At 51.8% G+C, this 27,486-nt stretch overlaps 1 protein-coding gene, 1 long non-coding RNA gene and 2 other non-coding genes across 10 annotated transcripts; 3 read left to right on the top strand and 1 right to left on the bottom strand.

Annotated features, from left to right (window-relative positions):
• Window positions 1-21,295, bottom strand: LOC103786769 (uncharacterized). Of its 3 annotated transcripts, XR_008621726.2 has the most exons (7): window positions 18,617-21,295; window positions 16,018-16,226; window positions 13,700-13,762; window positions 12,733-12,909; window positions 8,122-8,252; window positions 2,636-2,801; window positions 1-1,474 (listed from the first exon to the last, which is right to left on the bottom strand). It is a non-coding gene; the product is annotated as an uncharacterized LOC103786769 (long non-coding RNA). The 3 variants fall into 3 exon arrangements; XR_004667145.3 differs by lacking the exons at window positions 1-1,474; window positions 2,636-2,801 and having other exon boundaries at window positions 8,125-12,909; window positions 18,617-18,745; window positions 19,927-21,295; XR_008621725.3 differs by lacking the exons at window positions 1-1,474; window positions 2,636-2,801 and having other exon boundaries at window positions 8,125-12,909.
• On the top strand, window positions 12,700-12,905 carry LOC112437703 (small nucleolar RNA U3). The gene has a single exon (XR_010110750.1). It is a non-coding gene; the product is annotated as a small nucleolar RNA U3 (small nucleolar RNA).
• On the top strand, window positions 15,813-15,920 carry LOC112437615 (U6 spliceosomal RNA). The gene has a single exon (XR_003026182.2). It is a non-coding gene; the product is annotated as a U6 spliceosomal RNA (small nuclear RNA).
• Window positions 17,284-27,319, top strand: RUNDC3A (RUN domain containing 3A). Of its 5 annotated transcripts, none has more exons than XM_034941713.3 (11): window positions 17,284-17,658; window positions 21,302-21,417; window positions 21,768-21,916; window positions 22,082-22,167; window positions 23,399-23,488; window positions 23,593-23,673; window positions 23,819-23,984; window positions 24,116-24,273; window positions 25,049-25,186; window positions 25,283-25,389; window positions 26,730-27,319. In XM_034941713.3, the coding sequence occupies exons 1-11, from the start codon at window positions 17,552-17,554 to the stop codon at window positions 26,870-26,872; spliced, it is 1,341 nt and encodes a 446-aa protein (XP_034797604.3). In that variant the 5' UTR covers window positions 17,284-17,551; the 3' UTR covers window positions 26,873-27,319. The 5 variants fall into 5 exon arrangements, with proteins under 5 accessions (XP_034797604.3, XP_034797606.3, XP_034797605.3 ...); XM_034941715.3 differs by having other exon boundaries at window positions 17,294-17,658; window positions 21,783-21,916; XM_034941714.3 differs by having other exon boundaries at window positions 17,294-17,658; window positions 21,780-21,916.
• Window positions 27,320-27,486: the final 167 nt, after the last annotated feature.

Here is a 27,486-nt window from a genome sequence, read left to right as displayed (position 1 = left end):
AACATCTTTATTGAAGTATAATTCACATGCCATAAAATTCACCCATTTAAAGTGCACAATTCAGTGGCTTTTAGTACTCCCCGAGTTCTACAACCACTACGTTCTAAGTTTAGAGTATTTCCATCACTCCAAAAAGAAATTCCATGCCCATCAGCCATCACTCCTCATTCCTCCCTCCAGCCCTAGGCAACCATTAATATTGTTTCTGTCTCTATAGATTTGCCTATTCTAGACATTTCATGTAAATAAAATCATACAATATAGGCTGGGCGCTGTGGGTCATGCCTGTAATCCCAGCACTTTGGGAGGCTGAGGTGAGCAGATCACCTGCGGTCAGGAGTTCGAGACCAGGCTGGCCAACATGGTGAAACCCGTCTCTACTAAAAATACAAAAATTAGCTGGGCATGGTGATAGGAGCCTGTACTTCCAGCTACTTGGGAGGCTGAGGCAGGAGAATCGCTTGAACCTGGGAGGCGGAGGTTACAGTGAGCAGAGACAGTGCCACTGCACTCCAGCCTGGGCAACAAGAACAAAACTCCATCTCAAAAAAAAAAAAAAAATCATACAAAATAGGTTTTTTGGTGGCTGGCTTCTTTCACTTACCATGATATTTTCAAGGTCATCCATGTTGTAGCATGTATCAGTATTTCATTCCTTTTTATTGCTGAATAATATTCCATTGTATGCATATAATACATTTTGTTGGTCCATTCATCAGTTGATGGACTTTTGGGTTGTCTCCACTTTTTGGCTATGGTGAATGATGCTGCTTCAGGGGGTATTCCTGATGGGTCTGAGCCCCTGGTTTCCATATCCATTCAGATCATGGTTTTGCTGCAGTTGCCCATTCAGTTATCATCACTCATGGAGTCAACACGAGGTGACCAGTCAATCCCCTGAGGTCTAGATTTATTCTTCCTGCACCCATTATATAGCAGCAATGTCTCCTCATGATAATCAGGGTTGATTACCCTGCCAGGAGAGTAGCTTCTTTTTATTTTGTCTGCTGATCTACTGGCCCGAGGAGCTCAAAATGATCATAAGGCAGCCATAGCTTCAGTTTTAGTGGAATCCTTACTGAGTGGCCTGATAGAAGCATTCCCTTCACCTACCCTTGGGAATCAGAATCACCAATCATGATCACTAGTCTACCAAAATATAAAGTGGCAGGAGGTAAAGCTGGACACCGTGGTGCACACCTGTAGTCCCAGCTACTCCGGAGGCTGAGACAGGAGGATCACTTGAGCCCAGGAGTTCAAGACTGTTTTGTGTGATGATCCTGCTGGTAAATAGCCACTGCAGTTCAGCCTGGGCAACACAGCAAGCAGCTGTCGCTCTCTCTTTTTTTTTTTTTTAAAGGCAGGGCTCAGTGGCTCATGCCTATGATCCCAGCACTTTGGGAGGCCAAGGCAGGAGGATTGCTTGATACCAGGAGTTTAAAACCAGCCTGTGCACCATAGTGAGACCTTGTCTCTACAAAATTAAAAAAAAAAAAAAAAGTAGTGTGGGTGAGAAACACATATTTCCCAGTGGGTTCCTGGGAATGATGGTGAGGGGGATCACTCCAACTTCTACTCCTAGGTTCCTGGAACCATGTATTCTAGCTATAGCAGACACAGCACCATATAATGACTATTGGTTCCAAGTAGATACTGTAGCTTTTTTTTTTTTTTTGAGACAGAATCTTGCTCTGCCACCCAGGCTGGAGTGCAATGGCGCAATCTCAGGTCACTGCAAGCTCTATCTCCCAGGTGCGGTGGCTCATACCTATAATCCCAGCACTTTGGGAGGCCAAGGCAGGAAGCTCGCTTGAGCCCAGGAGTTCGAGACCAGCCTGGGCAACATAGCAAAACCCTGTCTCTACACACACACACACACACACACACACAATTAGCCAGACACGGTGGTGTGTGCCTGTTGTCCCAGCTAGTTGGGAGGCTGAGGTGGGAGGATCATCTGAGCCCAGGGAGGTCAAGGCTGCAGTGAACCATGATCACTCCATTGCACTCCTGGGCAACAGAGCGAGGTCCTGTCTCAAAAATAAATAAATAAATAAAAATAAAAAGAAGCTGAAGGACATCTACTGGCCAGGCTATCTTGTCCGCCCGGTTGCTTCGTACCCCTTCTGCAGAGGTTGCTCACCGTGGGGTACCAATAGAGACATAGTGCAAACTTTGTGCTCACTCCAGCAAATCCATCCATTTGTCCTCCCCTCACAAAAACCCGTCTCAGATCTTCCAGCCTTGCTCCTTCTAGGTCTCTGACCTATCAGACAAGACTCTGGCCTCTACCTAGTAATCTGTGTATATCCTTAGCTCAAAGCCCTTTTCCTTCCACCTTATGTTGCTGACCAGGTGCGAATGTCAGCAGCTCTGTCATCAAGGGGGTTTCCCCTCACCACTGCCTTTCAGGGCCACCCTTGACTGTGGCTGTGATGTGGCTGAAGTTCATTTTCAGTCCACACCAACCTAGGAAGCCATTTTATCTGTAAATTAGATCTGGGGCTTTTTTTCCTCCTCTGTCAACTGGTGATAAAGAACTCCCCATGAGGCCAAAGGTGTGAGTTGAGGGAGAGGCATAGCTGCAACAGGGGTACGTGCGCTGGGGGTCTGGCTGCCTGTTCACGTAACTTACTTGTGCGCTTTAGGCTGAGTAGTCCTCATCTGGAATGCACCATTTCCATGGTAGGATGGATTATTGCTGCACCTGCTCAACTGTGTCACTTGGTGTCATCTGACAGTTCCTGCTTCGCAATGGGCAGCTCTGATCACATCACCATACCTGTCCAATGGTCAGGTCTCTGCAGCACAACCGAAGACGTTTTTTTTTGAGACAGAGACTTGCTCTCTTACCCAGGCTGGAGTGCAGTGGCACAATCTCGGCTCACTGCAACCTCCACTTCCTGGGTTCACGCCATTCTTGTGCCTCAGCCTCCCGAGTAGCTGGGACTACAAGCGTGCACCACCACACCTGACTAATTTTTGTATTTTTAGTAGACAGGGTTTCACCACGTTGGCCAGGCTGGTCTCGAACTCCTGACCTCAGGTGATCCGCCACACCCTTGACCTCCCAAAGTGCTGGGATTACAGGCGTGAGCCGATGCACCCGGCCAGAAGATTATTTTTTAAAACCGGAACAGTCCTCTGCTGTAGATGGCATGGCCTTTCTCCAGAACCTTCTGGGCTTGCCAGAGACTCCCCAAAGCGTCCTATGAATCACAGATAGATGGCATGTGCTAGGCTATATGAGCCCAAGTGGCAGGGAACTTTGCATTTTGGCCTGGACTGAAAAAAACCTCTCTTGTTGTGGGCCCCACTCAAAACCAGCAGCCTTCGGAGTTCCCTGAAAATTAGTTGGAGCAGTATTTCCAAGTGTGGCATGTGCCATCTCCCATATCTGAAGGGGCCTGCCAGGCTTTGTGCATCTTTCCTAGGGATAGGAGACACATGGTGGTGCCAGCTCACTGGACTCTGACAAATTTTGCAAAGATCCTTGAGTCTTTGTAGGATTTATCCTCCAACCTCTGGCAAGCACGTGCCTTGCCACTTTCTGTTCACCAGGTTCCATTAGCTCAATGTCGTCAGTACAATGGATTGTGTGATGTTGTGTGGAATGCCAAGATGATCAAGGTTTCTGCTCTATTATGACAGAAAGCAGGACAGTTAACATAGCCCTGGGGTAAGACTGTGGACGTGCACTTTTGTCTGTCCCCAGGGAAAGGAATCGACTTTTTTTTTTTTTGAAACTGAGTCTCGCTTTGTTGCCCCCGCTGGAGTACAGTGGCTCGATCTCGGCTCACTGCAACCTCCCTCTCCCGGGTTCAAGTGATTCTCGTGCCTCAGCCTCCTGAGTAGCTGGGATTACAGGTACCCACCACCACGTCTGGTTAATTTCTGTATTTTTAGTAGAGACAGGGTTTCACCATCTTGGTCAGGCTGGTCTCAAACTCCTGACTTCAAGTGATCTGCCTGCCTTGGCCTCCCAAAGTGCTGGTATTACAGGCGTGAGCCACTGAGCCTGGCAGGAATCTGCTTCTAATCTTACTTCCTTCATCAAATTAACAGTCATGGACTAAATGGCAGGGAATCTGTTGATCTGTTCTAAGAAAGCTAGCACATCTGGCACAGCACTCAATCAGGGCGCCACTTGGTTATGTGCACCCTCATCTACAATGATCCGTCTGGTTTTTGCAAGAGCCAGATTGATGAATTAAATGGGGATATCCTGGGAACCACCATTTTTATATCCTTTGTGAGTGACTCCAACCACTGCCATTCCACCTGGGCTGGGGCATTGCTTCTGATTTACTCTCTTGGGAGGGGGATGAGGAAGCAATTTCTAATTGGCTTTTCCTACCCTAATGACTCTTGTTTCATTCTTTTTTTTTTTTTTGGAGATGGTTTCATTATGTCGTATAGGGTGGAGTGCAGTGGTACAATCTCAGCTCACTGCAATCTTGACCTCCCGGGCTCAACCAATCCTCCCACCTCAGTGTCCTGAGTAGCTGGGACTACAGGAGTGTGCCACGATACCCAGCTAATTAAAAAAATTTTTTTTGTAGAGATGAGGTTTCACTATGTTGCCCAGGCTGCTCTCAAACTCCTGGGCTCAAGTGATCCTCCCACCTTGGCCTCCACGCTTGGGATTACAGGTGTGGTAATGGCTCTTATTTCAGGAAACCAACATGAGAGATCTGCTATCTACTAAGTACCTCTATTCCACTATGTATTCAGGGGCCAGGGAAATAACCATCAGGCAGACTGATGGGCCAGATCTCCTTTCATCACCTGGCCTCCGTGTGCCCCACCTTAATACATGCCCATGATGGCATTTTGGTTCCTTAATATTAGTGTCAGTTCCAACTCTGTATCCAAAAGCCTTGAAAGATCTGAGTATTTCCCTTTCGCCAGGATGCAGTTGCTCTGATAAGCAGCTGTAAGTACCTTTGGGGGAAGAATAGGATAATTACCATGATATAAACTTGCCATGGCATTGTAGGATTCTTCCTGAAGGGAACTGGCCCCCACTTCAGTGAAAGGGCTCTATATTTGGCCACGTTTGGTGGCTCACATGTGTAATCCCAGCACTTCGGGAGGCCGAGGTGGGCACACCACTTGAGGTGAGGAGTTCGAGACCAGCCTGGCCAACATGGTGAAACCCCGTCTCTACTAAAAATACAAAAAATTAGCTAGGTATGGTGGTGAGCACCTGTAATCCCAGCTACTTGGGAGGCTGAGGCAGGAGAACCGCTTGAACCTGGGAGGCGGAGGTTACAGTGAGCCAAGATTGCACCCCTGCACTCCAGCCTGGGTGACAGAACAAGACTCCATCTCAAAAAAAAAAAAAAAAAAAAAAAAAGACAAAGGGCTCTATATCTGAAAACTGGTTTGGGCCTGGAAACTGGGTATGGGATGGGGATTTTCCTTTGCAGTGGCTAACTTCAGCCTTCTGCTGTCTCATTCTTGCTTGTTTTTATAAGCAAGAGATACCCTCCTTCGCCATCCTCCTATCTGGGAACACCATGGTCTCTTGGTCATCACAATAGATCCCTGCTTACATTTCTGGTCTTTCTGCCTATTACGGTAATTATGTCCACTTAGCCTCTCATGACCATGTGCTGTCGCCTGACCTCAATTCTGGACTCCTGTTATAGCCACTGACTCTAGAAAGGCTAGTTCCACAGCAGCTCCTGCTACCATTGCTCTGGCCTGCTGAGGACAGCTACCACTGACCTGCAAATGCCAGCGGCCCTGCTCCAACTAGCACCTTTTGTATCACTTTATTTATTGAGTATTTCTGGGCCCTCATGAAGAACACAGTAGGCTGGAGGGTTCTATAGTCTTATATAATAGTCATTTTATTCTGGCATGCCCACTTTTCTGAGCCTTTATTCTTCCAAGTATTCTGTCAAGGAAGTTCCAACATCTCTACCTCATTTGCTGGAACTCATAGTTTTTCCACACTTTGAAGATCTATCCCGGGGGCATATTGCAACAGGCTTCTGGTGTCCTTGCCAAGCTTTAAAATGTTAAATCCCAGGCCAGGCGTGATGGCTCACTCCTGTAATCTCAGCACTTTGGGAGGCCAAGGCAGATGAATCACTTGAGGTCATGAGTTTGAGACCAGACTGGTCAACATGGTGAAAACCCGTCTCTACTGAAAATAGAAAAATTAGCCCGGCATGGTGGTGTGCGCCTGTAATCCCAGCTACTCGGGAGGCTGAGGCAGGAGAATTGCTTGAACTCAGGAGGCGGAGGTTGCAGTGAGCCTAGATAGCACCATTGCACTCCAGCCTGGGTTACAGAGCAAGACTTGTCTCAAAATAAATAATAAATAAATAAATAAATAATAAATAAAATGAAATAAAATAAAATGTTAAATCCTTACCAGGTAGGGCATCCCATATCAATAAACGTACCCTTATTCAGCATTTTTTTTTTTTTTTTTTTTTTTTCTGAGACGGAGTCTTACTCTGTTACCCAGGCTGGAGTGCAGTGGTGCGATCTAGACTCACTGCCAACCTCCACTGCCCGGGTTCAAGGGACTTTTGTGCCTCAGCCTCCTGAGTAGCTGGGAGTACAGGCACACACCACCAGGCCCAGCTAATTTTTTTGTATTTTTAGTAGAGATGGGGTTTCACCATGTTGGCCATGCTGTTCTCGAATTCCTGACCTCAGGTGATCCGCCCGCCTCGGTCTCCCAAAGTGCTGGGATTACAGGAATGAGCCACCCGACCCGGCCTTACTCAGCCTTATATTCCACCCCCTGACCCCAGTCTAACACCCTCAAGATATGTTCCCAAACATGTTCTGCCAAATTCTTCTGGTAAATGTTCACCAGCTCCTGCAGGTCTTTTGGTGAATCATCCTTTTCTTTCCATAGATGGGACAGTGCTTCCCCACTTGGTCCCTGATGAGACTTGACCATTGTTATTGGTCTAGAGTCATGGAGGGGAGTCAACATCAGGCCTTGAAGAGGGCAAGTATCATCTTGTGAGGTGTCTGCCTCAGGTGAGGAATCTGCATGTTATCTAGGCAAGGGGAGGCTGCTCTCTTCCACCCAGGGGGAGAGGCCAATTCTGCCAGCCCAAATAACTCAGCATAATAAGGGGGTTTTAGAACAGATGTTCCCATACTAGGCCTCAGGATCCCACTCCTTCCCTCCCAGGGCCCTGACCTGCTGGGGCTTTAAATATAAAACCCTGCTACTCTTGCAATCAGATTATAGGACTGATTTTCATCACAGTCTGCCCTGCACAGGAGGTGAGGGTTTCCTTACATGCTGCCATAGAGGTCTTCTGGTTTTTGTTTTGTTTTAAGATAGGGTCTTGCTCTGTCACCCAGGCTGGAATGCAATGGCACAATCATGGCTCACTGCAGCCTCAACCTCCTGAGCTCAAGTGATCCTCCCACCTCAGCCTTCTGAATAGCTGGGAACACAGGTGCTCACCACCATACCCAGCTAATTTATTTTTTGTAGAGACAGGGTATTCCTATGTTGCTGGGGCTTGTCTCAAACTCTTGGGCTCAAGTGATCCTCCCAAAGTGCTGGGATTACAGGTGTGAGCCCGGCTTCTTCTAGCTTTTAACTATATCATAAATTGATAGCTGGCTGATGTGAGTCTGTCTTTTATTCTTTTAACCCTTTGATGGCATTAACAGCAACCAAACAACTCCTTTTTTTTTTTTGATGACAGAGTGAGACTCTGTCATCCAGGCAGGAGTGCAGTGGCGCGATCTCAGCTCACTGCAGCCTCTGCCTTGTGGCTTCAAGTGATTCTCGTGCCTCAGCTTCCCTAGTAGCTGAGATTACAGGTGCCTGCCACCACACCCAGCTAATTTTTGTATTTTTAGTAGAGACAGGGTTTGCCATGTTGGCCAGGCTGGTCACGAACTCCTGACCTCAAGTCATTCACCCGCCTTGGCCTCCCAAAGCGCTGGGATTACAGGCATGAACCACTGAGCCCAGTCTCCACAGTCCTTATAATTACCATTTTCCTCTTACACCTCAAATACTAGAGCTATTGCATAGGCAGTGCATCCCTGTCTGCATCCCATTTCACCAGGGTGACAGTCTGACAATCAGTCCAGTTCTCCAGTGGGTATTAGCATCCCACTTACCTCAGCAATGGAATCTTTGGGCCATCTGGATGATGAGTGATCCAAAACCAGAATCTTATCCTGGGGGTCTACTTCCTAGGACAACTTTGGATATCAAATGTGTTGGTTTGGGTTCCCTCCAGAAGTAGAACCTGAGTCAAGGATTCAAAGGAAAGTGTTTATTTGAGAAACACAAGTGTTTATTTGAAAAGCGATGCTAGGAATACCAAGCAAGCCAGTGGGAGACTGACATTGGAAAGAAAGGAGGCTCATAAAGGGTGTGTTATCAAGCAAGTTAAAAACGTGGACAACCGGCCGGGTGCGGTGGCTCACACTTGTAATCCTAGCACTTTGGGAGGCCAAGGCAGGTGGATCACCTGAGGTCGGAGTTCGAGACCAGCCTAACTGACATGGAGAAACCCCGTTTCTACTAAAAATACAAAATTAGCCGGGCGTGGTGGCACATGGCTATAATCCCAGCTACTTGGGAGGCTGAGGCAGGGGAATTGCTTGAACCCAGGAGGCGGAGGTTGCAGTGAGCCAAGATTGCACCATTGCACTCCAGCCTGGGCAACAAGAGCGAGACTCTGTCTCAAAAACAAACAAAACAACAAAACAAAACAAACAAACAAACAAACAAACAAAACACGTGGACAACCAGAGCTTAATCCTAAGAAGGAACTCAGGGAGCCAGTCATAATGTTTGCTGCAGGACCTGAGGGATGAGGAAGCTGGCTATTTACGCACCGATCCCCATCAGTGATTGGCTGAAGGTTGCTGTGGCTGGGAGTATAATTCCCCAGAACTTTCAGCCTGCTCAGCAGGCTCCAGTGGCCAGAGAGAGTCCTTAGGTAAAGAGCTGCAGGTTCTGGCAGCTGGAAGTTCATCCAGTGAACCCAAGAGCTTCAGGAACATGGGAGGGCACTGCCAGCATCTGCCACACTAAGGGAGGAATCCTTTCACGAGGAGATACCGCAACGGTTCCACTACCTGGAAGATAAGGCTCTCACCTGAGCTCAGGGCAAAAAAGGGGTTACCTTCTGGGATGACTGATCCCAAATGCCAAGGGTAAGCTGGGTTCTAACTCCAAAAGAAAGGCAGGGAGGACTATGTCTGGAACCCAGGGGACTCCCTAGTGTGCCATGTCCTATTTCCGTGTCCAATAGTAAAAGTTAAAAAAAAAGAGCAATACAGTTCTGAGGATTCCAATTTGTAGAATGCTAATTTCAAGAATAAAGGTTTATTCTGGAAACCTTTATTTTAAGAATAAAGGTTTGGGGGCCGGGCGTGGTGGCTCATGCCTGTAATCCCAGCATTTTGGGAGGCCAAGATGGGCGGATCACCAGGTCAGGGGTTTGAGACCAGCCTGGCCAAGAGACCAGCCTGGCCAATATGGTGCAACCTTCTCGCTACTAAAAATACAAAAATTAGCCAGGCATGGTGGTGGGCGCCTGTAAACCCAGCTACTCAGGAGGCTGAGGCAGGAGAATTGCTTGAACCCGGGAGGCGGAGGTTGCATTGAGCTGAGATCGCGCCACTGCACTCCAGGCTGGGTGACAGAGCGAGACTCCGTCTCAAAAAAAAAATAACAATAATAATAATAATAACAATAATAAAAATAAAGAATACAGATTTGGGGCCAGGCACGGTGGCTCACGCCTGTAATCCCAGCACTTTGGGAGGCAAGGTGGGTGGATCACTTGAGGTCAGGAGTTCGAGACCAGTCTGGCCAAAATGGTGAAACCCTGTCTCTACTAAAAAAAATACAAAAATTAGCCAGGTGTGGTGGTTGGTGGGCACCCGTATTCCCAGCTACTCTGGAGGCTGAGGCACGAGAATCCCTTGAACCCTTCAAGGGTAATGGAAGAGGAAAGTTATAATATCAGCTTCTGACCAGATATAGAAGCAAGGATTGTAGAAGCCATGGGCATGTTTTCTCTTGCTTGTTTTGTTATATACACTCTCTAAATATTGGTTAACTTTCCTCTCCTCCTTCTCTCTTATTTTTTATGAGGATTGTTGTTGGTGATGACCTTCATAATTTAGGTTGCAGAATACTCTAGAGGACATGTGGCTGAACTAGGAGAATTCACATCACACGGAAAGGGATCCCATTGCTGTAGAGACTTTGCGTCTCTGCTTTTGGGGGAGGGCCCCAGAGCATCTTCATTTGAGCAAAGGACAGTTGCATCTATTAGGCAAAGGGATGAAGCTGTTATTATTCAAATATGATGGATAGATGTGTAACTACTGCATAGAAAAAAGGGGTAGATAATGCCAGTTATTTGCTTATTGACTTTCAGCTTCAAATTCATTCTTATTTTCTCTGCTCTCTGATGTTGGAAGGGGGCTGGGACTCTGCAAACCAGTTCCCTAGCCTCCATTACTGTCCTGTTAGGTTCTGCTTGTAGGCGGTGCACACATGGGTGATAAAAATATAAAGAAAAGCAAGGAAATGATTATCACAAAAGTTGAAATATGAACAAGGAACAAAGCTGGAGGACTTATACTTCCTGATTTTAAAACTCACTGCAAAGCTACATTCATCAAAATAGAGTGGTATTGGCATAGAGACAGACGTATAGACCAATGAAATAGAACAGAGGCCCTCATGTAAACTCTTACACACATGAGCAAGTGATTTCTTTTCTTTTTTTTTTTGAGACGGGGTCTCGCTCTGTCACCCAGGCTGGAGTGAAGTGATACAATTTCAGCTCACTTCAATCTCTGCCTCCTGGACTCAAGCGATCCTCCCACCTCAGCTTCCTGAGTAGCTGGACCACAGGTGTAAGCCACCATGCCTGCCTAATTTTTTGTATTTTGGGTAGAGATGGGGTTTCACCACTTTGCCCAGGCTGGTCTCGAACTCCTGAGTTCAAGCGATCCGCCCACTTAGGCCTCTCAAAGTGCTGGATTACAGGCGTGAACCACTGTGCCTGGTCTGCAAGTGATTTCTTATATTTTTTTATTTATCTTATTTTTTTAGAGATATGGTCTTGCTATGTTACCCAGGATGGACTCGAATTCTTGGGCTCAAGTGATCTTCCCACCTCACCCTCCTGAGTAGCTCGGATTACAAGTACGTACCATCACACCTGGCCTATGATCAAATGATTTTTTTTTTTTTGACATAGGGTCTTGCTCTGTTGTCTAGGCTGCAGTGCTGTGGTGCAATGCAGTCTTAAACTTGATCAGGCCAGGTGCAGTGGCTCATGCCTGTAATTCCAGCACATTGGGAGGCTGAGGCAGGTGGATCACCTGAGGTCAGGAGTTCGAGACCAGCCTGGCCAACATGGTGAAACCCCATCTCTGTTAAAAATAAAAAAGTTAGCCGGGCGTGGTGGTGCACACCTGTAATCTCAGCTACTTGGGAGGCTGAGGCAAGAGAATCTGGAAGGTGGAGGTTGCAATGAGCCGAGATCATGCCACTGCACTCCAGCCTGATTTTTGACAAGAATGCCAAGACCATTTAATGGGGAAAGGACAGGTTTTTGTTTGTTTGATTTTTGTTTTTTAAACAAATAGTGCTGGGAAAACTGGATATCCACATGTAAGAGAATAAAGTTGGACTCTTACCTAACACTATAGACAAAAATTAACTCAAAATGGATCAAATACCTAAATGTAAGACCTAAACTTTTAAAACTCTTAGAAGAAAACATATGGCAAAAGCTTCCCAACACTGGATTTGGCAATAATTTTTTTGGATCTGACACCAAAGACGGGGGCAACAATAACAACAAAATAGACAAATTAGCCTTGATGAAAACTTAAGAACTTTGTGCATCAAAAAACCAATATCAACAAATTCAAAAGGTAATTGACAGAATGGGAGAAAATATTTGCAAGTTATATATCTGATAAGGAATGGATATCCAGGATATAGAGGCAGCTCCTAAAAAACTCAACACCAACAACAAAAACCAAGCAACCCAAAAATGAACAAAGGACTTGAATAGGTATCGCTCCAAAAAAAAGAAAACAAATAGCCAGTAAACACATGAAAAGGTGCTCAACATCACTAGTCATTAGCAAAATGCAAATAAAAACTACAACAAAAGAGTGTACTTTCAGGGATCATTTCCCTTTTTCTGTTTCTTAAGATGGAGCCTCATTCTGTTGCCCAAACTGGAGTGCAGTGGCGCGATCTCGGCTCACTGCAACCTCTGTCTCCTGGGATTCAAGTGATTCTCCCACCTCGGCCTTCTGAGTAGCTGGGATTATAGGCATCCACCACCATGCCTTGCTCATTTTTGTATTTTTAGTAGAGACGGGGTTTCACCATGTTGGCCAGGCTGGTCTCGAACTCCTGATCTCAAGTGATCCACCTGCCTCGGCCTTCCAAAGTGCAGGGATTACAGGTGTGAACCACCGTCCCCAGCCCGTTTCTCTCTGTCTTTTTTTTTTTTTTTTGAAACAGGCTTTCGCTTTGTCACTGAGGCTGAAGTACAGTGGCGTGATCATGGCGCACTGCAGTCTCAACCTCCGGGGCTCAAGTGATCTTCCCATCTCAGCCTTCCAAGTAGCTGGGGAATCCAGGTGCACACCACTACGCCTGGCTAATTTTTGTATTTTTTGTAGAGATGGGGTCTCTCCCATGGGCACAGTCTCATTGTTTCTATAGTTTATTACCAGAAAAGTTTCTCAGAATGTGTAGAGCACTGGAAACCATGAGGAAGAGGCATAGCGTTCTCCCTTGAGCATCAAGTTGGCTGTTGGTGTTGCTTTGCTGCAAACACCATTTGTCATTGTCTTCCTTGTCTTCCTTTAGGAGAGTAAGAGGGAGAGGACACAGTCTGGGTAGTTTCCCTGAAAAAAAGAAAAAAGAAAAGAAAACTACAATGAGATACCACCTCACACTTGTTCACACTTGTTGGGATGGTTACCATCAAACAAGCAAACAGGAAATAACAAGTGTTGGCAAGGATGTAGAGAAATTAGACCCTTGTGGCCGGGCGCGGTGGCTCACGCCTGTAATCCCAGCACTTTGGGAGGTCGAGCTGGGCAGATCACGAGGTCAGGAGATCGAGACCATCCTGGCTAACACAGTGAAACCCTGTCTCTACTAAAAATACAAGAAAATAGCCAGGCGTGGTGGCGGGTGCCTCTAGTCCCAGCTACTCAGGAGGCTGAGGCAGGACAATGGTGTGAACCAGGGAGGCGGAGCTTGCAGTGAGCCGAGATCGCGCCACTGCACTCCAGCCTGGGAGACAGCGAGACTCCGTCTCAAAAAAAAAAAAAAAAAAAGAGAAATTGGACCCTTGTGCACTGTTGGCAGGAATGTAAAAGGGTGCAGCCATATGGAAAACAGGATGGCAGCTTCTCAAAAAATTAAAAACAGAATTGCCATGTAATCCAGCAATTCCACTTCTGAGTATATACCCCAAAGAATTGAAAACAAGGTCTCAAAGAGATATTTGTACACCCATGTGCATAGCAGCATTACTCACAATTGGTAACATGTGTAAACAATACAAGTGTCCATGGATGGATGAATGGATAAGTGTCTTAGTTGCTTTGTGCAGAACTAAGTCTGCACACGCTCTAACAGAATATGTGAGACTGGGTAATTTATGAAGAACAGAGATTTGTCTCTTACAGTTCTGGAGGCTAGCTGGGAAGTCCAAGATGGAGGGGCCCACATCTGGCAAGGGCCTTCTTGCTGCATCATCCGATGGTGGTAGGCAGAAAGGCAAGAGAGCATGAGGGAGAGAGAAAGGGGCCTGATCCTCAACCTCTTATCAGGAACCCACTATCAAAACAACAGCATTAATCCATTCATGAGGGCAGAGCTCTTGTGATTTAATCATTTCTTGAAGGTCCCACCTTTCAACACCAGTGAATTGGGGACTAAGTTTCTTATACATGGCCACATGTGGTAGCTCATATCTGTAATCCCAACACTTTGGGAGGCTGAGGAGGAAGGATCGCTTGTGCCCAGGAATTCAAGGCCAGCCTGGGCAACATAGTGAGACTTCATCTCTACAAAATAAATTAATAAATAAAAAACTAATAAAAATAAAAATTAGCCAGACATGGTAGCAAGTGCCTGTAGTTCCAGCTGCTTAGGAGGTTGAGGTGGGAGGATCACTTGAGCCTAGGAGGTTGAAGGTGCAGTGAGCTATGATTGCACCACTGCTCTCTAGCGTGGGCAAGAGTGAGATCTTGTCTCAAAAAGTAAGAAAGAAGGCTGGGCATGAAGACTTACGCCCGTAATCGCAGCATTTTGGGAGGCCAAGGCAGGCGGACTGCTTGAGGCCAGGAGTTCAAGACCAGCCTGGCCAACATAGCAAAACTCCATCTCTACTAAAAATACAAAATTTAGCCATGCATGGTGGTGTGCACCTCTAATCCCAGCTACTCGTGATGCTGAGGCACAAGAATCACTTCAACCTGGGAGGCAGAGGCTGCAGTGAGCCAAGATCATGCCACTGCACTCCAGCCTGGGCAACAGAGCAAGACTTTGTCCCCCCCCCAAAAAAAGAAAAAAAGTTTCCAACACATGAACTTTGGGGGACACATTCAAGCCATAGCAATAAGCAAAATGTTGCATATTCCTACAAAAGAATATTAGTCTGCCTTTAAAAGGAGGGAAATTCTGCAATGTGTTACAATATGGATGAGCTTTTTTCTTTTCTTTCTTTCTTTTTTTTTTTTTTTTTTGAGACAGAGTTTCACTCTTGCCTAGGCTTCAGTGCAATGGCACAATCTCAGCTGACTGCAACCTCCGCCTCCTGGGTTCAAGCGATTCTCCCGCCTCAGCCTCCCGAGTAGCTGGGATTACAAGCGTGTGCCACCATGCCTGGCGAATTTTTGTATTGTTAGTAGAGACGGGGTTTCACCACTTTGGCCAGGCTGGTCTTGAACTCCTGACCTCGGGTGATCCGCCCACCTCAGCCTCCCAAAGTGCTGGGATTACAGGCGTGAGCCACTGCGGCCAGCAACATAGATGAACTTTAAGGACTTTAGGCTAAGCAAAATAAGCCAGTCACATAAAAAATAAGCACTATATGATTCCACTTATATGAAGTACTTAGAGTAGTCAAAATCATAGAACCAGAAAGTAGACTAGTAGTTGCCAGGGGTGAGGGGAGTGGGGAATGGGGAATTATTGTTTAATGGATAGTTTCAGTTTTTCAAGATGAAGAGTTAAGAAGTTGGACGGTGGTGATGACTGCAAAAAACTATGAATGTACTTAGTACTACTCCATTGTACACTTAAGAATGGTTAAGATAGGCCGGGCGTGGTGGCTCACGCCTGTAATCCCAGCACTTTGGGAGGCCAAGGCAGGTGGATCACCTGAGGTCAGGAGTTTGAGACCAGCCTGACTGACATGGCGAAACCCTGTCTTTACTAAAAATACAAAAATTAACCGGGCGTGGTGGTGCATGCCTGTAATCCCAGCTACTTGGGAGGCTGAGGCAGGAGAATCACTTGAACCCGAGAGGTGGAGGTTGTAGTGAGCCGAGATCACTCTGGCCTGGACGACAGAGCGAGACTCTGTCTCAAAAACAACAACAACAACAACAACAACAACAACAACAACAAAATAAACCCCAAAAGAAGATCATGTGCCCTCATTTGGAGAAAGAGCAAAAAAACCCATCATGACTGCCCCTGGCAATCTGGAGGCAGGAGAATGGTAAGAGGGACTTCTACACGTGAGGCAAGAGCAAGATGATGGAGGAGGGACTGAAAAGACCAAGGTTATACTAACATCGGAATGTGTTAATATGCTAAAAAATTGGAAAGATACAGAGAAGATTAGCATGGCCACTGTGCAAGGATGACGCACAAAAAATAATTGAAAAAAAAAGTAAAAAATAAAAAGACCAAGGTTGAGGTCCCAGAAGCCAAGAATTGAGGCTGAGGCTGCGTAAATGTAAGATCCCATGCTAGGAGTCAGGATCTCTCACCAGTCTCCAGGGTGTCAGACAAGGCTCTTTCATCTCCTCCTCCTCCACTTGGGGTGGCAGAGGGTCCCTGCCTGCTGACCATTTTCAGATGTGGGTGCAAATCTGAATCAATGTAGAGACATCAGCAGTCCACTGGCAGAGCATCAGGTGAATTGAGCAGGTAGGCAGAGTTGGAGAATAGGTGTGAGTGAGTCCTGGGAGGGATGTTCCTAAGGGCAGATGGAGAAATTGGGTAGAGGCCCTTTAATAAACACAGAAAGGCTTTATGTGGGAGTTGCGGATTCCAGCAGGTGAAGGGGAACCCTCCCCCCACCCCGCCCCGAAAATCCTGGAACAGGTTGAATAGAGGAACAGAGCAGGTGGGAGCAGGGACGTGAGAGAGGAATAGGAGGCCAAGGGCGGTGGGAAACCAGACTATGCCTTCATTTCCCCCCACCCCCGGGGAGAAGCTGCAACCAGTTTTACAGGACACTCCTGGCCTTGCCCGAGATCAATGACCCCATTCAGAGAGGGTTGATGGCACGACGCGGCAATGCCAGCAGCCAAGGGGTTAACCTTAGGCCAGCTGGCTCTGGGGTGGTGCGAGGGGGTGGGCCGCCACCCCCTCCGGTTGCCTTGGCACCACTGTAGGCGCCTGCTCTGCTGCTGGGAACCTCCGCAGAGCCCAGGGCCCTTCGTTGCCAGTGTGCTCCCCACTCTCTGTCCCAAGTGGTTCCAGGCGCTGAGCCCTTAGGCTTCGTCTGGATTCCCATCCTCCACCCCAGGAGAGGTTGGCTCGGCCCGGCTGGTGCAGGCGGGTCCAGCCCAGGCACAGACATGCAGATGCGCAGTCTCCAGGGCTGCTCCTTAGCCTCCTGGGTTAGCAGTCGGGAGCCACCTGCGCTTTCTCGCCGAGAAAGCCGAGGCTGAACGGGTAGTGGGCAGGGAGGGGACGGGGGTGGGGCGGGGGGGGGGTCCCGGAGGTGAAGACCTCCTTTCCCCTGGCGGCAGGGGGAGATCAGAGACACCACGGAGCACAGGTCAGAAACAAGGGAGTAGAGAGGTCGGAGCCAGAGACTCGAGGCGAGGAGGAGCGAGGAGTCTCGGGCCCAGAGTGTGGGGGTGGAGGGCAGGCCCCCTGCTCCTCCTTCCAATCTCTGCTTCTCCCGGGTACCCCTCCGCCCTCCGTGGGGCCCGGGCTCTGCCCCTCCCCCCAGACCCTGCACCCTCTGCGGATTGGTCCTCGGCCTGCTGGGGGGCGGGGCCCGAGGGCCCTGACGTCACTGGCCGAGGGGGGCGGGCGGCTGAAGGAGGGGGTGACGGGGCCCCGGCTCAGCACCTCGGAGAGCTCCCTCCCCGGCCTTGTTTTGCTCTGGCATCGCCGCCAGGGGAGGGAGCGAGGGGGCCGGGCACCGGGCGCAAAGGCAGGGGGATGGCCATGGAAGGGTTGAGGGGCCCCGTCGGACAGAGGGCCCAGCCGTGATCCAGCGACGGGTTTGGGGCTCCGGGAGGGGTGGGGGGCAGCGGGCGGCGGCAGCAGTGGCCGCACATCTGGATGGAAGCGAGCTTTGTCCAGACCACCATGGCTCTGGGGCTGTCCTCCAAGAAAGCGTCCTCTCGCAACGTGGCTGTGGAGCGTAAGAACCTGATCACCGTGTGCAGGTGGGCACCGCTAGTGGGCGGGGGCTGGGGTGGTGAGGGAGAGGGGTTGGGGTGGACTGCGGAAACCCGGACTGAGCGCTGCCGCGGAGAAAAGGGAGGGGAGAAAAGGGTCGAGAATAATGCGTCCACTGTCCCTCCCAGGCCCAGAACCCAGAGGGAGGCTGCAGTCTGGTCCCTACCCTTCTAGGCCAAGCCAAGCCTATGCCCGGGCCTGGGCCTGGGGGGTGAGGGGTGTTTAATTGGTACTGTAGCTTCCTGTGAGAACCAGGAAGTGACACTGTGTGAGGGGGAAGGGGGTGGGGATGGCTGGCTCCCTTGCTGGGAATGGGGCGGGATGGACAGAGGGGACCCCGTGGGGGGATGAATGCCCTCCAAGCATACCCTCATTGGCACCCATGTCAAACTGACCTCTCTGGGGTGGGGTTCTCCAATGCTCAGATTCTGGAGCAGGGATGGGCAGGGTCAATTGGGCATGGGGGCAGAGCCCATGAATCCTTCCAGGGAAGGGTGAGGGGCACCACCCAAGACGTGGGAAGGACCAAGAGCCTGGGTTCCAGGTTCAAGGGGAGAAGATCGGGAGGGCAGGGCCACTGGTCTCTGAGGGTGGAACGGTTGCAGGGTTGGGAAGATTCTCCGCGATTGCGGGGCCCAGGAAGTGATCCTGTCCACTTCAACCTGCAGTGACTCACCCTCCCTGCCCTGCCCTGTCCCAAAACCAGGGCATGGCCAGCTGCTCAGCCACTCCCCCTGCAGCCCACACCTGCACTCTCCTCTGGTGCTGGGATCCCCTGTCAGCTGCAACCTCCCCTGGCCCCCATGCCTATCAGGTGTTGCCCCCTCAGGGCAGGGTGCTCCTGGGGGCAGGGCTCACTCTTCCCTCGCCAGCCCCACCTGCCTGCCACATAGGCCTCAGCTCTGCTGAAGCCCACCCGATGCCCTGAGGCCCACTAGTGCCCACCTGATGCCCTGGCTCCTGGCTCCCATAGCTCCTTCCGGGTTCCTGGGCACGCACTCAACCACACTGCATCTGTCTCCCAGCACTAGTGCCCAGCACAGTGCTGTGCACATCAGACCTCTGCAGAAATGCCTGGAATGTTAAGGAAGGAGAGAGTGTAGCAATGGCCCAGCCCACAGTGCAGGGCACTGCCTTTACCCTCATTTCCCCCAACCCCTGCCAGTGTGTTATAAAACAAAGATTTCTGTCCTTGGGGCCAGAAGGTCCTAGGTTCAAGCTCTTACTCCATCAGCTTTAGCTGTGCCACCTTGGGGAGGTCTCTTAACCACTCTGGGCCTTGGGTGCCCCATCATCCCCATTTTAGATGTCACAGCCACACCAAAGAATGAAAATGGCACCATCCTTGTAGGAGCCTAGCTCAGTGTCTGGCACACAGAAAGAGCCCTGTCCTAACGACGCTCTTCCTGTCCCTCTCTGCTGTCTACCTGCTAGGTTCCTCTTTTTCTCTTGCCTGCCAAGGTAGCTGAGCATCTTGAGTACATGGGGGGAATGAGGGAACTCTCCTTGACATAGGCCAGAGAAGGAGAAGTTGAAGGGCTGAAGGTGGCTTAGAGCTGGGAGGGAAGGATAGAGTTTTGGGGGGTCAGGGATATAACAAAGGCTCAGTAACCCCCAGGCCCCTACTGCCTCATCACTGTCACATGGTTTGCCTCCAGCTCCCAGAACAGCTCCCTTTAGCAGGCCATGGGCTCCCCTGGGCCCTGGCCTCCCTGTCTCCATGGTAACCTGCAGCAGCCACTGCATCTCCTATCAGGGAGCACACCACAGGGCTCCCGGGGACAATGACCACCTCTGCGGCACCCCTGAAGACAGATACCATATGGCTGCCATGCTGAACCCAGTCCAGGCCCCATCATGGCCTGACCCAGATGACCAGGAGAAATCAAGCTGGCAGGAGGGTGCGCATAGTGAAGCTGGAATAATGCCCCAAACACAGGCTGGCTCTCAGCAGGGCCAGCCTTCCCAGCCACGACCCCGCTCCTCACCATCCCTGCCCAGTGGCCCTAGGCACCTACCTTCTCCCAACCCTGCCTGGGCTCTCAACCAAAATGTAATGAGGCAGGTACGATTGTTCCCATTTGCATTTGACAAGAAGGGACTCACAGAGGGGCCCAAGGCCACATGAGTGTCACAGGGAAACAGGATTTGAATCCAGCAGGCTGCCTCCCTCTAGTGCAACCCCAAGACTGACCTGGCTCTGATCTCAAGGCAGATCAACTCCAAGTTCAAAAGGAAGGGGGACGAGGGCTCACCTGTGCAATTGGCCTGAGAGCCGCAGAGGTCAGTGGTCCAAGGCTGGAGACTTGCAGAGTAGAGGACAAAGGGCGGTGGAGCAGGGGCTGCTCCAGGCCTTGGTCATCACAACAGCTGCCAGGAGGCCACAGATGTAGCAGAAAGAGCAGAAGCTTCAGAATCAGAATCAGACATACCTGCTTGACTACTCATAAGCCATATGACTCTGAACAGATCAGTCAACCTCTTGGACCATCAATTTCTCTACCTGTAAAATGGGGATGAGAGTAATAATAAGAGGACCTACCTTTCAGGGCTGAGCATGGGTAAGGGAATGCATGCAAAGTACTGTGCTTGCCACATTATAGGGCTTGACAAATATAAGAAGAAAAGGACATTTCCAAGCAGCTCCCATTTCCCTGGACACCCCGCCCCTGCTCTGCCACCCACCGCAGGGAAATCATGGGATGTTAGGAACTGTGTCCTCATCCCTGCCCTACTCCATTGCAGGGATGGCAGGGGGAGATTGCAGGGGTAGTGACTGCAGAGGGAGCCTGAGGCTTAGACAGGATTGGAGAGGGGGCACTGCATGGCTTCAGTCCTTCAGCCCCACAGGCTTCCCTTAGTCCCTTCCTCCCAAAGAAGCCAGGCCCCCAAGCCCCTTCCAGGGATCTGCTGCCAATGCCCCCTCCTGCCCAGTGTCTGTGTCAGGCCCATACCCCACACCTCCCCACCCCACCCCCGCCCAGCTCTGCACTGCCTGGTTCTGGGCAGCTGGTGTGTGGGAGGCCAAGCCGGGAAGGAAAGGGGAGAAGGGGGTATCTGTGTGCTGGGAGCCCACCTGGCCACCTGCGCATGCCCACACTCCATGTGCACAGTGCCAACTCACATGCCCTGGTACAGGTGACCCCCATCCCCAAAAGGGACTGAAGGTTGCTCCAGCAATCACAGAAGACAGCTCAGGGTGGGGCACACACTGGCTTCTAACACCTAGTTGACCCAGGCCTCGCACACACAGACCCTGAAGGGTGGTCTAGGGGGAAGGGGCTCCGGGACCGCCCCCGGCTTGTGCCTCATCTTCCTATTTTTTCAGTCCCTCTCACCCCTTGCTCCTGAAGCTTCCTTTCTCTGTCTGTCACCTCTCCTGTCACCCACTTTGTCAATCAGTCTACCACCTGTCACCCTTCCTCCCCATCTGCCACCCTCTCACTCCACATGACACGGTACCTCTATGGTCACTGTAGTCTTGCCTGTCTCCCCACTCGCTCTGCCGCCCACCACATCCATGCCCTTCCTGACCTCTTTCTTCTCTGCTGGTTGCTCCCTGTCTCTCCCTCCATCACCTGTTTCCTCACCTGACACCCCACTGCCCCATCTCCCCACCTCACCGCCCAGGTTCTCTGTGAAAACGCTGCTGGAGAAGTACACAGCGGAGCCCATCGATGACTCATCGGAGGAGTTTGTCAATTTTGCAGCCATTTTAGAGCAGATCCTCAGCCACCGCTTCAAAGGTGGGCCCAGCGCCCCTCCCCCAGCGGTCCCTCCCCAACTCCCAACCTTTAGCTCCCAGCCACCTCTTTCTGATATACTCCATGGACTCTGAACCCCCTCATTGACCCTGGCCCCCATTCTGGGCCATGCACAGAAGCTTGTGTACAGATCTGGGAAGAGGGAGAGGCCTTTGGCCTACAATCCCCATCATGGGCAAGCGATATGCTGGGGTGCCCACTGCACACGTGCATGTGTGTGCACAGATCTTTGTGGGAGGAGGCTGCTTATGCTTATGCATGTGAGTGCCTCACTACATGGACCCTCTCCAAACTCCCTGGTCTTGCTGAGCCCCCTCCCTGCCCTGGCTCAGCCTGTGCCCCAGCAGGTCCAGTGAGCTGGTTCAGCTCAGACGGGCAGCGGGGCTTCTGGGACTATATCCGGCTGGCCTGCAGCAAAGTGCCCAACAACTGTGTGAGCAGCATCGAGAACATGGAGAACATCAGCACAGCCCGGGCCAAGGTGAGGGGCCTGAAGCAAGCAACTGCTCTCTGCTCTGGACACAGGGGGCCTGCCTGTTTCTTGGTTTTTGCCCCCTGTCCACAGCCCAGGGGTGAAGGGCCCACACCTGATGCTGGACACATGAGTCCCTCTGGGGCAGCAAGTAAAGGTGAACATGATTTCCAGGGCCGGGCATGGATCCGGGTGGCACTGATGGAGAAGCGCATGTCAGAATACATCACCACGGCTCTGCGTGACACCCGGACCACCAGGTCAGACTTCCCAGGCAACTCAGACCACAGGTCTCAGGGTGCACCTGCATTGCCCAAACACAGCTGATCCTTAAGTTCCTGCAGCATCCTTCAGTTCCTGGACTACAAGTCCCAGCACCAGCACGCATGGCTGATTTCCCTCTTCCAGCCTGGCCTGCAGTCCCAGGACGAACTCTTTTTTTTTTTTTTTTTGAGAAGGAGTTTCGCTCTTGTTGCCCAGGCTGGAGTGCGATGGCGCGATCTCGGCTCACGGCAACCTCTGCCTCCTGGGTTCAAGCGATTCTCCTGCCTCAGCCTCCTAAGTAGCTGGGATTACAGGCATACGCCACCATGCCCAGCTAATTTTGTATTTTTAGTTTCTCCATGTTGGTCAGGCTGGTCTCAAACTCCCAACCTCAGGTGATCCTCCCGCCTTGGCCTCCCAAAGTGCTGGGATTACAGGCATGAGCCACCGCTCCTGGCCCCAGGACAAACTTTTACCACCACCACCACCACCACTTGCAAGTCAAATCTAATGCCCATTATTCGCCATCAATGCCCAGCACGCTCCACCCTTGCACACCTCTGGATGAGCCTCAGCCATGCACCATCTCAAGTGTTGGCTTGCTCCATGATCTACAACACAGCCCTTCTGTCTCTCCAAACAACGAAAGCAGTTCTGTACTTGCTATTCACGGACACAAAGTCCTTATATGGGGAGTTCAATCCCTGCACTGTGGGTTCACAGGGAGGTTGGGTGCCTGAGGCAAGGGGTTACAAGGAGGAGTGTGCCTGTGTGGGCAGGTGCATCTGAAGCTGTCTGGGTGTGGCGGGGGGCATATACCTCCCCATCCCAATTGGCCATACCCAGCCTGATGTTTTTACTGAATTCCATTCCTCAGTCTACACGTTTCAAGTTAACACGTTTTTTGCGCACCTACTGTATACCAAGCACTAATGATTAAGACTTGCTTCCTGATATGAAGGATCTGGGTAACCCAGTACTTGATGAGGAAGGGGTAGCTCAGAGGGAGGAGTCGGCTCAGGGAACACCCATTCTAGGTGATGGGGCCACAGGTGCGAGCCCCAGGCTGAAGGGGGAGAGAGGCTCCAGGCCTGCGTGCAGATCAGGAAGGAGAATTGGCCTTCCTTCAGGATGGGGTGGCAGTAAGCCAACAATAGCAGCTCTGGGTGGGGGGGGGGGGGCGCTCCAGGGGCCTGCTGCACCCTCAGGCCCTCTGCCTCCCCACAGACGGTTCTATGACTCTGGAGCCATCATGCTGCGGGATGAAGCCACCATCCTCACCGGAATGCTGATCGGACTGAGCGCCATCGACTTCAGGTGGGGTCTGCCTGACGGCAGTGGTGGAGGGGGCTGTTTCCCCCATAAATGTCCTACCCCAACCCCTCACACCCACCTCCAACCCTGTGGCTCCTCTGCCTCAGCTTCTGTCTAAAGGGGGAAGTCCTGGACGGGAAGACCCCCGTGGTCATCGATTACACGCCCTACCTAAAGTTCACGCAGAGGTGAGCGGCTCCGTGACTGCGGCGGGGCGGGGGACGGGGCCTCGGGACATCCTGGGGACGTCCTGGTCCCACCGCCCTCGGCGGCCAGCGCAGACGCGCGGGGGGAGGGGCGGGACCGGCCGTGCCCACTGCTCCCTCTCCCAAGCTACGACTACCTGACGGACGAGGAGGAGCGGCACAGCGCCGAGAGCAGCACGAGCGAGGACAACTCGCCCGAGCACCCGTACCTGCCGCTCGTCACCGACGAGGACAGCTGGTACAGCAAGTGGCACAAGATGGAGCAGAAGTTCCGCATCGTCTACGCGCAGAAGGTGCGCGACGCCGGCGGGCCCGGGGGTCGGGCGGGCCGGGCGGGGTATCCGGGCATCCCGGGGCGGGGCGGGGATGGGGGCCGCGGCCGGGACGTCCTCCCAGCCGCCCGGGCTGAGCCGGCGCCCCGCAGGGCTACCTGGAGGAGCTGGTGCGTCTGCGCGAGTCGCAGCTGAAGGACCTGGAGGCGGAGAACCGGCGGCTTCAGCTGCAGCTGGAGGAGGCGGCGGTGCAGAACCAGCGCGAGAAACGGGAGCTGGAAGGCGTGATCCTGGAGCTGCAGGAGCAGCTGTGAGCGCACGGCCTGCCCTAACCCCTGACCCCCGCCGCCCCGACCACATCACCGGGTGAACCCCATCTTCACTTCCATCGACTCTAACATCACCCGACACGAGCACCCACCTCTCCAGCATCAACCCTCTGATCCAGCCAGCCCCACCCCGAGATGCCCACAATGATCTTCTAACATTGCCCCCAGCATAAGATCCAGTGACTTCCAACAGCCAGAGCCCACCCTTCACCTTCAGTTATCTTCAGCTAGAGTGGCCATCCAACCTTACTGCAGGGACCCCACGTCACTCACAAGGACCTGCGGTGTTGCTCTGCAACCTTCAACACGATTGCATTCATCGCCTCACTCACCTGCACCACAGGCTCACTGACCGTCATCACCCGCCGTGACCCCTGACCTCACCCCTGCCGATCCCTGTAACACTTCTTCTCTACGCCTTTCCACCACCCTGATCTTGCGGCAAGATCCCCAAGACGATCTTACCCTTCAGGGATTCCCACACTATCCTCCACTGACGTCCCCATCACCCCAGCTGACCCCAACAACACTGCACCATTCCCTCCAACTCCCAATATTTGTGCACGAATCCCTGTCACCCCTCCACCCCAGTACCACCTCCACTTCCTCCCGGGATCTGGCCCACTGACCCCAACACCGTATCCCCATTTTTGCCGCTCAGATTTCATTCCTGACCCCTCCCTCATCCCCTTGCTGAATCTCCCTTCCTCACTTCTCCTACTTCCAGCCAGGCCTGACTCCTCCTCCCCCTCCCAGGACAGGTCTGATCCCCAGTGACCACGCCCCTCTGGCCCAGGGTTCCAAGGAGCTCACTACACCCCTGGTCAATCAATGGCCCTCACTGGGAACGCTTAATGGGGCCGAGGGCGCCAGCAACTCCAAGCTCTACCGGAGGTAAGCCCCAGCCAGGTGGGGCTTGGGCCTGAGAGCGGGTCGTCCTGGGGAAGAAGGGCTTCCTCTACCGGCGCACCAGCTCTCGCTCTGCCGCAGACACAGCTTCATGAGCACGGAGCCGCTGTCAGCTGAAGCCAGTCTGAGCTCAGACTCCCAGCGCCTGGGAGAGGGCACGCGGGACGAGGAGCCCTGGGGTCCCATCGGTGAGCTACCCCAACCCAACACCCAGTACCCCTCCAGAAAGGGCTGAGGCAAGGCCCTGAGGCCTCAAGGCAGGTCCTCATTCATTCTCTCAGTCTTTTTTTTTTTTTTTTTTTTTTGAGACGGCGTCTCACTCTGTCATCCAAGTTGGAGTGCAGTGGCACAATCTCAGCTTGTTGCAACCTCTGCCTCCCGGGTTCAAGGGATTCCCTTGCCTCAGCCTCCCGAGTAGCTGGGATTAAAAGCACCCGCCACCACGCGCAGCTAATTTGTGTATTTTTAGTAGAGACGGAGTTTCGCCAGGCTGGTCTCGAACTCCTGACCTCAAGTGATTCACCCGCCTTGGCCTCCCAAAGTGCTGGGATTACAGGCGTGAGCCACTGTGCCCGGCCTCTCTCAGCCTTTCTTGAGGGTTTAGCACAGCAATCGAGAGCTTACTTTGAGGTGGCAGAACCCAGCATATGCAGAACCCAGCATAAATCTGGCTGTGCCTCCTCTGACCATGTGAGCTTGGTCAATCACTTTACCTCCATGAGTCTATTCTTTGTAAATGGGGATGTTGATAATCACCAATGTTGTCATATGGTGAGGGCTCAGTGGCTTTTTAGTGTCATGACATCCTTGGGGGCTCACAAACTCTCGGGGAACTCCTTAGACTAATTTGCTCTTATCTCATGCACACTGTGAACTACTTGCCTGACCATTGTTTCCCCCTTCTCTTTGGCTGCCAGGAAGCTCAGAGCCAAATTAGTGGCTCCCTTCGAGCGAATGCCCAGGACTTCAACGCATGCACTTTGTGTTGACCTCATCCCTGGCTTCACCTTGGTTTTTCCCATCCTAGTTCTCCCTATGCCTGAATATCCTGTCTTTTCTTTTTTATAAGCAACCACACTGTATTGGATGACCCTAGATCTTCTTTGAGACAAGGCAGGCTGTGGCCATGTAGCCCCATCACACTGTGTTTGTGATTGTCTGTGTGTCTGTCTCCCCCACCAGACTGTGAGCTCCATGAGGGCAGGGACCGTGTCTTGTCCGTTCTCTGTATCCCCAGTGCTTGGAACAGAGCGAGTGCTCACTGTGTATTTAATAAATGGACAAAGAGAGAGGATGACCCTCAGGGGGAGACAGAGACATCAACTGACGATTACAATACAGTGTCCCCAGCACCGTGCCTGGCACAGGCAGGTGCTTAACCAAAGTTTAACTGAAAATGGCAAATGCTGTGGAATATGCCAAGGTCTCCTGGGGGGTGACTTAAGGGCTGCCCCTTCACTGCCCACCCCTCTACCAACTCCCACACATGTAGACTGGTCGCTTGGCCTCACCCGCCCTCTCTCCCCAGGGAAGGACCCCACGCCCTCCATGCTGGGCCTCTGCGGCTCCCTGGCCTCCATTCCCAGCTGCAAGTCCCTGGCGAGCTTCAAATCCAACGAGTGCCTGGTGAGCGACAGTCCCGAGGGCAGCCCAGCACTGAGCCCCAGCTGAGGAACAGCATGGGCAGTGCCAGCCCCACCTGCCAGGGGCCATGGACACCTGCCACCTTTCTTCAACAAGAGTCCCCCAATCCAGGCTACCCTTCCAGAGAACGCTACCCACCCAGCCAGGGTTCTCTCGGGGAAGATCTCGTCTGCTCACCTTAGCTTTCTGCCTTGGCAGCACGGGCTGCGGAAGAAAGCACGCTGGGCCAGGAGGCAGGGGTGCCCAAGCCACAGGGAGCCCCTGGGGAAGCCTGCTCCATTCTTCTGGTGACCTTGGCGCTCCTTCACTCATCTCCCCTGCCCCCTCAGGAGCTGGTGGCCCAGCTTCCACACCCCCACCTCCCAGTCTCTAGCCTCTCCATCTGTCTGTGTATGGCCTGGAGTCACTCCTTCCTCAGCCCCCAGGGCAAGAGAGCTCTGTGGGGGATCAGGCAAATAAAAACCAGAGGACTGAGGGCAGCCTTTCTATGTGGGGGGCTGGGGAAGGGCCCCGTCCTGAGGTCTGAAGGAAGTGGAGTCAGTGCCTGACCTGAGACCAAGGTCAGGCAGCACTGGCATGTGCCCTGTGGGGACAGGCAGGCCAGCACTCAGGGAGGGGGTAGCTTCTGTGTCCAAAATATT

The sequence above is a fragment of the Pan paniscus genome, chromosome 19 (genome assembly GCF_029289425.2).
Source record: "Pan paniscus chromosome 19, NHGRI_mPanPan1-v2.0_pri, whole genome shotgun sequence".
Taxonomy (NCBI): Eukaryota; Metazoa; Chordata; class Mammalia; order Primates; family Hominidae; genus Pan; species Pan paniscus.
The sequence above is the reverse complement of the archived record's forward strand: the minus strand, read 5'-3'. Positions and strand labels throughout refer to the sequence as shown.